Source organism: Taudactylus pleione, unplaced genomic scaffold (assembly GCF_031769625.1).
Source record: "Taudactylus pleione unplaced genomic scaffold, aTauple2 ptg000585l, whole genome shotgun sequence".
NCBI classification, from domain to species: Eukaryota; Metazoa; Chordata; class Amphibia; order Anura; family Myobatrachidae; genus Taudactylus; species Taudactylus pleione.
The window spans coordinates 2,713,020-2,725,531 of record NW_028284987.1 but is presented as its reverse complement, the minus strand read 5'-3'; the positions used below and the strand labels follow the sequence as shown (position 1 = coordinate 2,725,531).

Below are 12,512 nucleotides of genomic sequence, written 5' to 3'. Positions count from 1 at the left end.
ACCTGGGTTGCTGCGCGCTCACGTGCAATAACCCGTGTTATTGCTGCTAGTGTAATAGGGGTATTAATGTCAAGGGGTGCGCAAGAAAACTTAATGGGATGGTCACGGACCTTCGCGAGCAGTCATTACCCCATTTGTACAGCAAATTAGCTCCACAGTGATAAGTAAATAATATTTATTATGAATGTGAGCAATTTATAGTGATATATATGCATGATTCCATACAAAAAAATTAAAAAACAATTATAAAAGCAAATTCCATCTCCATTGCAGCTGAGAGAATAAAGCGATAACAATGCTGTATTTATTATACAATACACAAAGTACAGACTACAAAACCTGCATTATTTGAGTATAGCTGTAGAGACACTACCAAATAAAGACTCTCACCAACGTGAAAAAATGTTTTTTGTATACCAATGTAGCAGAATAGTATTCATAGACTAGCAGCGCATTTGTACTCTAAACCAGCAAATTAAATTGACTATGATGTCATTTTTTATACCAATCCTCCTTCTCCTTGAAATATTGCACTAACCACCAGTAATACCCAGTCTACTAAATATTTGGCAATAGAGATGACCCCTATATTCAGCATTTTCAACATCTGCAGAAATTTTTTTAGTAAACTTCGTAATCATATTGGAAAGAGGATTTTGGCAAAAAACTGTATTTTAAATTTTAAAATATTGCTAGTGTCATATTTTTTTCCATTTTATAGCAAATCTAAAATGTTGTTCTATATTCCTCTACTGGAGACAAGTTCTGAAGCAGTGCCGATGTTAATGAGATGTCTAATCAGTAATGCCTGGGCAATATGGTGGCTAATTTTAGACTTTCTCCACATCCGTTGGACTTGAGGACACAGAATTTAGGGGCACTTGCTCCTCCTCTCGTGCCTTCTCTTGAGCTCTCGTAACCCATTGACTCCACCCTACAAAAACAATGATAACAAAATTGTCAACATAAAGAGTACATCTCAATGTTTCCATGTTAATCTGCATTAATACCAAGTTAAAATGCAATTTTCTTATTGCAATTTGTAAGTCTAAAATGAGCTTAAGGCAAACCGGAACTATTTCTTCATTTTGACAAGCAGCTGCTGTGGAGGCCCTTTATAAAGTACATCCCAATACACCTTCCATATCTTCTCACCACTGTCATAAGACACCTCAGTAAGTGCTCCTAGGTGTGTGGAGAGGTATAACGTACAGACATGGTGCACTTTGCAAAGCTGTAATTGTCATAGTAAGTCCAACATCCTTACACTGTAGTACTACTGCTCTCATTAAAATAAACTTTACATTTTTCACCTAAAATATTGCACAATTTAGTCTCATTATTATTATATTTAATTTATATTTAAGGTACAACAAAGTGTCCACAGCACCGTACGAGATGACAGCTCATGTTACAAAATTAGAAAACTACTACTTGATACAAAGTTATACTATGAACAAGCCACTACAAGTTAAATAAGTAGACAAATAGTCCCATCCCCGGCAGGATGACGTTTATGCTCCTCCAAATTGGTGATTGTGAGTGACACTGAAATGTTTATATATGTTTGCAAGAGAAAACTGTTTTTGTTAGTTAGACCACACCCCTTTGTCCCTACTCAGTACAATACAGTAAGCCTTCTTTTCGCTCCCCACTCTCCGTACAGGTAGTGTTGATACCTATTGAAAATTAATTCATCATTGAGAGGTTTATTTTGAAATCTCCATTTTGTAAAATGATCCTTTCTTAGGAAGTCACTTGGCATCTCTGGACCACAATGGGCTCAATTCTATTAACTGCGAGTTCGCTCGCGACAAAAGGAGTGCGGCTGTATGCAGCATTTATGGTACCTCCACACTCCCTGATTTTTTTTTTTTTTTGCAGCCCCATAGTGCTGCATACAAAAATCTGTGAATCTAGAGTGAAATCGGGGGGCGAGTTGCAGTGCTATTGCCGCAGTATATACGCCGGTGCAACTGCAACTTGCCTCCTTTGTGGCTAATGAGAATGGACCCTTTGAATATTATCATGGAAAGGTATAGATCCCCTTCAGTATTTGTACCTGGAAGTCAGGGCCGGTTCTAGACATTGTGGAGCTCAGGGCGAAAGTGCCCAGTCGTGCCCCCCCCCCCCCCCCCAAAAAAAAGAAGAAATAATTTTTTTTAGATAAGATAACAATATGCCACATGCAGTAATGCCCTTTATAACACACTATGCCACACGCAGTAATGCCCTTTATAACACACTATGCCACATGCAGTAATGCCCTGTATAATACATTGTGCAACACACAGTAATTACCTTTATAATACATTATCCCCAATTCAAATTACACCACACAGTAGTCCCTTATGTTATGACACACAGTGGTGCCCCTTTTACATAATGCCAAAATTAGTGTCCCTTAAACACAAGGCCCTCAGTAGTAGTGCCCCTAATACAATGTCCACAGTAGTAGTGCCCCTTATACAATGCCCACAGCAGTGGAGCCCCTTACACAATGGCCCCAGTAGTGGTGCCCCCCATGCAGTGCCCGCATTAGTAGTACCCCCAGTGGTAATGCCCCCAGTAGTAATGCTATAGTAGTTGCCCCAGTAGTAAATCTCCACAGTAGTAATCCCCCAATTAGTAATGCCCCCTATAGCAGTGTCCCCATTAGTAATGCTCCCCAGTAGTAATGCCCCCATTAGTAGTGCCCACAGTAGTAATGCCCACAGTAGTAATGTATAGTAGTTCTCCCAGTAGTAATGCCCCCCATTAGTAATGCTACCCAGTAGTAATGCCCCCATTAGTAGTGCCCACAGTAGTAATGTCCCTTATAGTAGTTCCCCCAGTAGTAATGCCCCCCATTAGTAATGCCCCCCATTAATAATGCTCCCCAGTAGTAATCCCCCCATTAGTAATGCCCCCTATAGTAGTGCCCCCATTAGTAATGGTCCCCAGCAGTAATCCACCCTATTGTACTGCCCCCATTAGTAATGCTCCCCATTAGTACTGCCCCCATTAGTAATGCCCCCTATAGTAGTGCCCCCATTAGTAGAGCCCCCATTAGTAATGCTCCCCAGCAGCAATCCCCCCTATTGTAGTGCCCCCATTAGTAATGCTCCCCAGTAGTACTGCCCCATTAGTAATGCCCCCACAAATAATTCCCCCTGTAGTTGTGCCCACTAGTAGTAATGCCCCCTATAGTCATCCCCCAGTAGTAATGCCCCCAGTAGTAATGCCCCTATAATCGTGCCCTCAGTTCTGGTGCTTCCGACTGGAAAAAAAAACAAAACACAATACTGACCTTTAGCCCCGCTCCTGCTTTCGCTGCCGCTGCCGTCCGGTCCGGTCAGGAGTGAGCTCCGGCTTTCAGCTGCCGCTGCAGGGAGGGAGCCGGGTGCCTGCTGATAACAAATATCAGTGGGCGCCCGGCAAATGCAGCCTCCCTGCGGCGGCTAGCGGGGGAGGGGGACCGGCGTATTTTTATTTTAAATTTTTCTTCTAGGTTTTTTTTCAGAGGGGGGGGGACTCAGTGGCGCCCACTAGGTGTCGGCGCTCCGGGCGACGGCCCTGTTAGCCCGCACCTAGAACAATCACTGCTGGAAGTTACGTCAAGTGAGGGTGGAAATGCGGTTCCATGCCCATAAAGGCCACCAAAAGAAGAAATTTGTCACCTCGCAGGCTCGTTTCGCTCACCCTCTATGTCCACATGGATTGTAGGGAATGATATTGGACAGTAACTGAAGATGTCAGGGTACAAATACTGAAGGGAATCTATCCACTTCCAAATTTTGGAATCATGCCTTCTGCATATATATTTTAGTCCTGTTTATAGTAATTTATGTTATCAGTCCCATCTAGTGGTCAGCACAGGAGTAGTGTAATTGTAAACCTCACAGGCCACCTTAGCCATACTTGCCGACATTCAGCTCTCTCCTTCCCGGCCACGCCCCCCACTGCCTGCAAACAGTGGGGGGCATGGCCAGGCAATGGGTCCATGTTGGGGGCGGTATTCTGATCGTGATCGGCAATTCAGTGAAATCCAACATTTTGGATTTCACCAATCCTGAGACGGCGGGTAGCAGGATCACACCATTGCGGGTATACATCGCTAGTATATGGGCCCCTTAAGGAACAGTACTGCAGCTCACAAAAGTTCTAACAGTTGGCTAAAATTGCACTACAGACTGAGGTATAATTATTAATGTAATAGGCAAGTGACCACCTAACAGGACAGTACTCCAACGTAAGAACTCTGTGTTAACTGATCAGTCTAAGGTAGTCATAGTCTGTTGTGTGATAATATATTTTGCTATATTATTATATGTGCTCATGTTAATGTTCCTACATCCATTCAGAGTATAACGTGTTTAAAATTATTGAGCAATTGCATTTTCTATTTAGTAATAGCCAAGAGTAATAGCCAAGAGGTGCTGCAGTAGCTAAAATTAACAGTATTTAATTGCCGAGAGAAATGTAGTTTATTGGTTATTCATTACAATATTGAAAAGGGAATTAATGTATTTTATTAACATCTCATTTGTATCGTATCGAATGTCATTTGTATGCTGATCATTATTTTCTGCATACACTTTTTCGAATGTCATTTGTATGCTGATCATTATTTTCTGCATACACTGTGTCCTCTTACTCAAATAAATTTGCCAGATTATTCTGCTTATCAAGGCTATCACATTATGTAATTTTACTGTCTGTATGAGCCTAGCCTCTCCACTGCAGTCTGAAAAGGACAAGCCAGAGTGGAGTCGTTGCCAGAGAGAGAAAGATCCACGGGAGCTGCCGTCTTCACTGATTTATGAAGTCCTTCTGCAGCCTTCATTTTTTACATCGTCCTCACCTATAGCGACATTCCATTGATCCTGAAAAGGACTTCACTGTTTATTAACATGGTTTTAGCCCTCAACACTAAGTTATAAACAATGTTGTATAAGCAATGTTGCTGCAATACCTCAGGAGGCAACTGCAATTGCAATCTGCTTTTGGCTACGAACTTTGGCCAAGATTAGATTTAGGAGGAATGTTTTTCCTGGAGTATCTAGAAAGACAATACCTCCAGTTTTTCTTGTTACCATAGAACTAATTTTGTTATATGCAACTTTTTGATCTGACACCAGCCTGGGCTCATTTTCTGTCACAAATCTCTGCAACGGTGCAACATTATAGTTTGTTTCTCGTAACATATCTTTACTAAGCCTGGAAGAGTTATTCTCTCAGGATTTGGAAGCCCTAGCTGATACAGACTCTTGCCTACCATTAGTTGAATTTTGTCCTCCGAGCAGATGAGAGCTTGATTGAACATTGCATCAGTGTATTGTAACCTTAGCTCAGGATTGGCTCATCTTGCTTCATAATAAATGTCTTCACTCATATTTTCTCTAAAGTCAAGCCCAGGTTGACTAAATAGCTGTCAGTGCAGGTGCAGTGTGACAGTTGATGCACTGACTCACTTCTCTTCCACTGGAGCTCTGCCTGCCCCCCACTGGTACATATCAGCCTGTGCCTTCAGATCAGTGCAGTTTTAGGTACTGGGAGACATCCTGAGCAAGCTTGCTTAAACCAAAGTTTCACATCAGAGACTCCACTGCCTACTTGGTGGGCACCATGTAGACCTCCATGGCCCTGATGAACTTCAAACATAGCCAAAAACCTAATCTTGGTCAAACTATACGACCATGCCAAATTTGGTGGAGCTAGGTACAATACTCTGGCCGTGCATAAAGGACAAACAGACAGACGGACACACACACACTTTCTCGCTTATTTTATAGATATATACACTCAATATATACAGGATACCAGTGATGTACATATTATTTTTGAAGTGAAAAACACAATATAGCGGTGTGAACAACAAAGTAGAAAGAAAGTATATACATTGTACATAGAATATATGTATAACCAAACAATGAGGAACTGGTATTGTTTTATAAAGCCCATCCATTGCATTAAAGATTTTAAATAGAACAAGTAAATTTGTATTAAAATTGCCTTTTGATTTATAAATTAAATACAAATCTTAATTCCATTACTTTTACTATCATTAAATCGATACTGTTTTATATTATTAATTCATCAAAAATTTGGATAATATATTTTGAGTAATGGCCCCAATGGGGGAAGGGAGGGGGGGGGGTTCGCTGGAATACATTTATGGAACCAATGAGGCGGCAGGCCAAATGTTTATGGATAAATCATCATTTGTGAATTTCAGTTTTTAATTTTGATGAGTTATTATTATTATCCTTTATTTATATGGCGCCACAAGTGTTCCGCAGCGTCTTGCAAAGTATATAAGTAAGTAAACAAGAAACCAGAGTCTTACAAGGACAAGGTTATATACATTGCTGCATTAGCGATCATAACACTCATATAAGGAATAGGGCATAACCAATTAAGTGATAGGTGCCGAAGTGGGGAGTGAGGAGTAGATGAATGTATAAGTAAGAAGAAGCACAAGAGGGTAGAGAGCCCTGCTCTTGAGAGTTTACATTCTAATTGGGAGGGGCAGACAAATAGGAGTGACACAGATGGGGTAGACAGGGATGAAGGAGTATGTAGCAGCGGGTTAGGATGAGAGCTGGAAGGCTTTGATGAAGTAGAGGGTCTTGAGAGCCCATTTAAAGATTTGTAGAGAGGTGGAGAGTCTGATGAGGAAAGGGAGAGAGTTCCAGAGGTAGGGAGTTATTGAAAGTTTGCGTGTTTAATGCGCATGTACTTACCCTCCAGCCTGCAATTACAATTTTAAGAAGAAAATGCACCACAGTCTATTGCAGGAGCATTGCGCTTCCGACGATGTCCTCAAATCGGGGCAATTGGGAGGTATATTTTTTAACTCAATAGATTTGCTCTGTCCTTACCTTTGGGTTGTTTATAGTAGCTCAGTTTTCCTTGTTCTTTGTCACCAGGTTCCTCATTAAGGTTAGAAAGATTCTTTCCAAAGGATCCCCACAGCATTTCCTCCACCCTAAAATGCAGCAAATATGACATGATTTGTGTAATTGTACTTCCGAAAATATTTACTATGTCACCAATATTAAAAAGTGCATATTTTGGAAATGGCATTAAAGGAAAATACATTAAATTAATTTTGTAAAGTAATAGACCATATCCAAGACTAGAGATTCACCGTCACCTATTAGCCACTGTATGTGAAACTGCTGCACCTGTACAGTATGTTTAGCTGGTTTATACATCTGCCCAAACTGCTGTGTTTCCCTGGACTCACGTTGTACAGTACCTTAACAGAAACTGAATTAGGAATCTTTAACATTATGAAACACATGCATGGACTTGTTTAGCAAAATGGATGACGGACCACAAATAGAAAAGAGTAGAACATGCAGAAGAAAGTACAAATATAAACCTTTACTGAAGGAGAGAGCTCAGCAGCCTTCACACAACCTAAATTAGATGCCTGTATTTATTATAGAGGTTATTACCTGAAACACCATCTTTCATCTTGTTTTCCATCAGAAGTTGTTCCCACACTGAGCAGGTGGCAGGATCTCCACTTCTTCCTTAGGAACCTTGGCAGAAACCTCTCAATATCCAGGATTGTAGCAGCCCTCTGTCAAACATATGAATGTATTTTATTTACCTGTATATTATGTATGTTTTCATCAGTTTGGTTGAAAATAAACATAAGGTATCTCACTTTGGCTTTCCTTCCATTTAGTCACCAATGTTTCGGCAAAAAAGCTTACCATGAAAAGGACACACTAAGGGACATATGTTTGCAGCATGTATCTCCATATCTGCCTCTGTCCCTCCATTTCTGACAGCAGCTCCAGCCCCCAGCCCTTCAAGGCTGTCAGATTTACCTATTCACCATCCCTGTGTTTGGTCCAGGCAGAGAACGTCATCTGAAGATGGTGTTTGATGCTGAAGCCTATGGGCTACATTCTGCAAATCCTACCGGGAAAGGGTTCCTCCATAATGGAATGGTAATCATGTGGGATCATTTCACATCTTACACATCTTACATATTGCAGGGACGGGCTCTTTTGGAGCACCTGTCCCTGCGGGTGATTAATGGTACATCCGGCTGATCTATAATTTCTTAATGCCACAAATAGCAGCAATAAGAAATTATAATTATAATGTCTAAAAGCTGATAATAATTAAGTATGCCCCTAAAGCTTAGTAACGAACCACAAAAAACGAGGTCCAGCGCTGCTTCTTCAGTTGTGCAAGTGAACCTATGTACACAGTATATCACAGTCACTGCCCCCCTCCTCATTGTACAGTACAGTACTCCTCTCAAGTCAGTCTACATTTAGCTTTGCGGGTCCACATGAAAATGGACATGTTGGAAAGAATGAAATGTCACTTCAAATTCCATTCAACTACCACTTCCGGACTACTCTCAGTGGCATCACAAGGGGGTGCGGGTCTGCACCCGGGTGTCGCCCACCCAGGGGTGACACCAAAGTGCCAACTCCTCCTCAGTGACAGGAGCCGGATGCTGCACTGCGCTGCGCACTCCTCTCATGGGTCCGCACCGAGTGTCACCAGGGTGAGCGACGCCACTGGCTACTCATCAATAATATAAACTTTATTTTTATTATTATATCAGTTAAAGTGCACCTAGAAATGCACTCTACTTACTATTACTGCAATAGTATAGGTCAAGTCCCAACAACTACCACCTCTGAGTGGAAACATGCTATACTCTTACCTGCAAAGCAGTACCCTAAATGCACCTTCTACACCTCTTTATCCCATTTAAATATGCATTTCAATTTCTCCCATGTCTCAATGTGTGGACTCGCAGCCCAGACAAGAACTATTGGACTATGTGATGCTGGGGATGCAGTCAAAATGCTAGCAGTCGGGATGGCAGTGGTCAAAATCCTGGCGCCGGAATCCCAACCAGTGGCCAAAATACCAGCGCCGGAATCCCGTCAGCCGGCATCCCGAACATAAGTACAGTAGGGTGGGTTAAGTTTAGGCTGCGGGGGGAGGGGATTTCGGGTTAGGTTTAGGCACCACCTAGGGGGTTAGGGTTAGGTTGTGGGGGGGTGAGGGTTAGAATTAGGCTGTGGGCAGGGGAGGTAAGGATTCGCACCACCGGGGGGGCTTAGGGTTAAGCACTCAGGGGGGAGGGTTAGGTTTAGGCAACAAGGGGGAGGGTTAGGTTTAGGCATTAAAGGGGTGGATTAGGCTGCGGGTGGGAGGGTTAGGATGCAGGAAGGGAGGGTTAGGTGGTGAAGGGGGGAGGGTTAGGATACGTACCGAGCCCCTGTCAGGATTCTGGACATTGGAATGCCGCTGTCTTCAGACCGCTGGCATCCCAACTGCCGGTCTTCCGTATGTATTCCGTGATGCTGCGGTTAAAGCGTCACAGATATTACGGCTTCTGATTGGTCTTCTTGGTAAACCAACCCATCTTATGTAATAATTAATCTTTTAAGGTTTTCTTGTGTTATTCCTATTATTTTTATTACAATGTCAATGTATTCCAGTCAGTAGGGACCTTACACAATCCCTCACCCTCACACAAGGAAGTTATGTTATATTACCTTCATTGCCAACAATGTCCTTTATATCTGTAAATAAATACCTTGCTTGCACTGATATTATTGTACATAACACAGATTGTAGATATTACCTATAAGTGTAATACTTGTATCCCTATCAGTCACAGGGGAATTACAGATTCGTTATGTCTATTCAATTTCAGAAATTGTCTTGATCACAAAACGCCCTTTTCATTTCATGCATAACAGAAACAGGCAAAGAGCATTACTTTACACTAGTGTCGGACTGGGCATCAAGGGCCCACCAGGGAATGCAGTTTTACAGGCCCAAGCTTAAGCGGTTTGGCCACCCACCAAAGAGGGATTTGGCCAATTATTAGAGAGGATGTGCAATGAACAGGGCCCTTTATAAAGAAAGAATAATAGATGGGTCAGAACCACCCAGTTTGCTTGGAAGTAGGGCAAATCTTGATGTAGTTTCCATAGAAACCAAGTACCCAAGTTCATCCATGATCCTGCTCCACCAAGTTATTGAAACCTAGAAGTTGGGAAGGTGTTATATATAAAACCATCCCTTTAATTTGGGACACATATAAATTACACAAATCGCTGGCTGACTTCAATTCTCCATTCCATTTCTGGTTTTAATCAGCCATAGAACCTGTGTGATTAACATGTGTCCCGAATTAAAGGGATGTTATGGCTAGCCTATATATACAGTATATGTTTTGTCTTGTTCTTTGTGGCTTTTCTTTGTAACAAAGCCTATCTAATGCATGTAGTAGCTTCCTTCCTCTCTGTATGATACGCTCCCAGTACTGCTGTGTGGCTTCTATACAACAAAGTTTAGGTGCTCAGGAAGTTTCAACACCTGTGACATACTTTTGAAATTTAAAAGATTTCTTTAAGTAAATCAATTTAAACAACTTTATTGTTGATTAAAACAACAGTGTTTCCAAGTATGTTTGTGTCAGCAGAGGGTGTTCCCATGTACTGCAGTTCTTCAATAAGAGCTGTCCTTTGCGGTGTGAGGACTTCCGGGTTTATTATCCAAAGTCCCTCTGGTGTCCTTCTGCATATGCACAAGTCATGTGGGACCCTGGGAGGGATCTAATTGGACCCCTGTCAGGGAAAACTCCAAAAAGTAACCCATTGGCTTCTATTAACTTACCGGAACCAAGTTTTGCTTTCCAAAGCTTGGTGAATATGCGAAATGCATCCAAAATTCAGAATATAGAAATTTTTTGGAACCTTGACCGCATATTTCCTTTGATGCATCTCCCCCCCACTGTTCCCATGTGCCGCAGTGACAGCATAAGGTGTTCCCATGTGCTGAGGTGTCACCAGAGGGTGTTCCCATGTCCAGCTGTGTCAGTATAGGGTGTACTGCAGTGTCAGCAGAGGGTGTTCACATGTACAGCAGTGTTGGCAGTGGGTGCTCCCATGTACTGCAGTGTCAGCAAGGGGTCTTCCCATGTACTGTAGTGTCAGCTGACACTGCACATGAAACTTAGGGAGGCCCGGCGACAGGGGGGTACAAATGAGACACTTCCCCTCAGGAATCTTGGGAGCCCAGTTCATGTGTCCTCCTTGCTTCTGCCGCTGCTGTAAGCATTGCAGTGCACAGGCATAGTTAGAGTGAGGGCCTGGTGCAGCACATGTGAAGTCATGACGTCACGCTGCTGGATCAGAGAGGAGCTGGACCTGAACCGCCAGGAGAGGAACAGTAGAGCAGGCAGCAGCTAAGTGATGGCTGGGCTGGGGGGAGACATGGGTTGGGCAGTGGGGGGCTATAGATAAAGGGGGGAAGGGGGTGATGGAGCTGAAGACACAGTGCTGGGGATACACAGGGGCTGGGTTGAGGCTGAGAGATGGGCTGGGGAATGAAGATGAGATACAGCAGCTGGGTTCATACTGAGAGACACAGGGTGGGCAATGAAGCTGAGAGACACAGGGGTTGGGGAATGAAGCTGAGAGGCACAGAGCCTGGGGAATGAAAATGAGACACAGGGTGGGGAATGAAGCGAAACAGGGTGGGGAATGAAGCTGAGAGATACAGGGGCTGGGGAATGAAGCTGAAATACACAGGGGCTGGAGAACGAAGATGAGAGACATGGTCGGATATGTACCAAGCTCTGGAAAGTTATAAACTACCAACCAATCAGCTCCTAACTATCTTGTTACAGGCTGTGCTTGAATAATGACAGAAGTTGAGTGGCTGTCAATTTATCACTCTCCAAGTTCTTACTTTCCAGAGCTTAGTACATTTGCCCCACAGTGAGGAATGCACTGAGAGACCCAGGGGCTGGGAAATTAATATGAGAGACACAGGGTGGGGAATGAGGCTGAGAGACAGGATGGGGAATGAGGCCATGAGACAGAGTTGGGAATGAGACATAGTGGAGCAGATGAAGTTGAGAGCCATGGAGGAGATGATGAAGCTGAGAGACATGGGGAGGATGATGAAGCCGAGAGACACAGGGGAGATTAATGGATGGCTGGTGCTGTAGCAACACAGGTGAGGATGAGGCTGGAGAGACGAGGGTTGAGGCTGGTGCAACACAGGCAAGGATAAGGCTGAAAGACACAGTTGGGGCGGAGGCTGTAGAGACATGGGGGATGAGCCAATGGCCGACCTGCATGTACCTACTGGGAGAGGTTAGTGGCCCCAAAAACATGAGTGTGCTGTGCCCCAAGATTTCTGTTGCCAGCCCTGGATCTAGGGGCCTATGTACTAAGCCTTTGAGAGAGATAAAGTGGACAGAGATAAAGTACCTATCAATCAGCTCCTAACTGTAATTTTTCAAATACAGCCTGTACAGTGACAATTAAGAGCTGATTGGTTGGGACTTTATCTCCGTCCACTTTATCTCTCTCCAGTAGTTATTACACTTTGATCAGCTTATTGCCACACTTCCCTCAATTTATTAAAGGGTAAACATTAATAAAATATATTTCCAACATCAACAGCACTTACAACAATCCCCATTAGTCAGTTCATCGAGCGACATAAAGCAAAGCTTTTCA

The 12,512-nt window shown here is 43.1% G+C and overlaps 1 protein-coding gene across 2 annotated transcripts in view; it reads right to left on the bottom strand.

Annotated features, from left to right (window-relative positions):
* Positions 1-187: 187 nt before the first annotated feature.
* LOC148481323 (transient receptor potential cation channel subfamily V member 1-like) overlaps positions 188-12,512 on the bottom strand; it is a 94,673-nt gene continuing 82,348 nt past the window's right edge. For both annotated transcript variants that reach the window (XM_088453656.1, XM_088453655.1), the window contains exons 14-16: positions 7,446-7,573; positions 6,864-6,970; positions 188-934 (exon numbers count right to left, since the gene is read on the bottom strand). In XM_088453656.1, the coding sequence (XP_088309782.1) occupies positions 831-934; positions 6,864-6,970; positions 7,446-7,573 (339 nt within the window). In that variant the 3' untranslated portion in view covers positions 188-830. The remainder of the gene's footprint in view (positions 935-6,863; positions 6,971-7,445; positions 7,574-12,512) is intronic.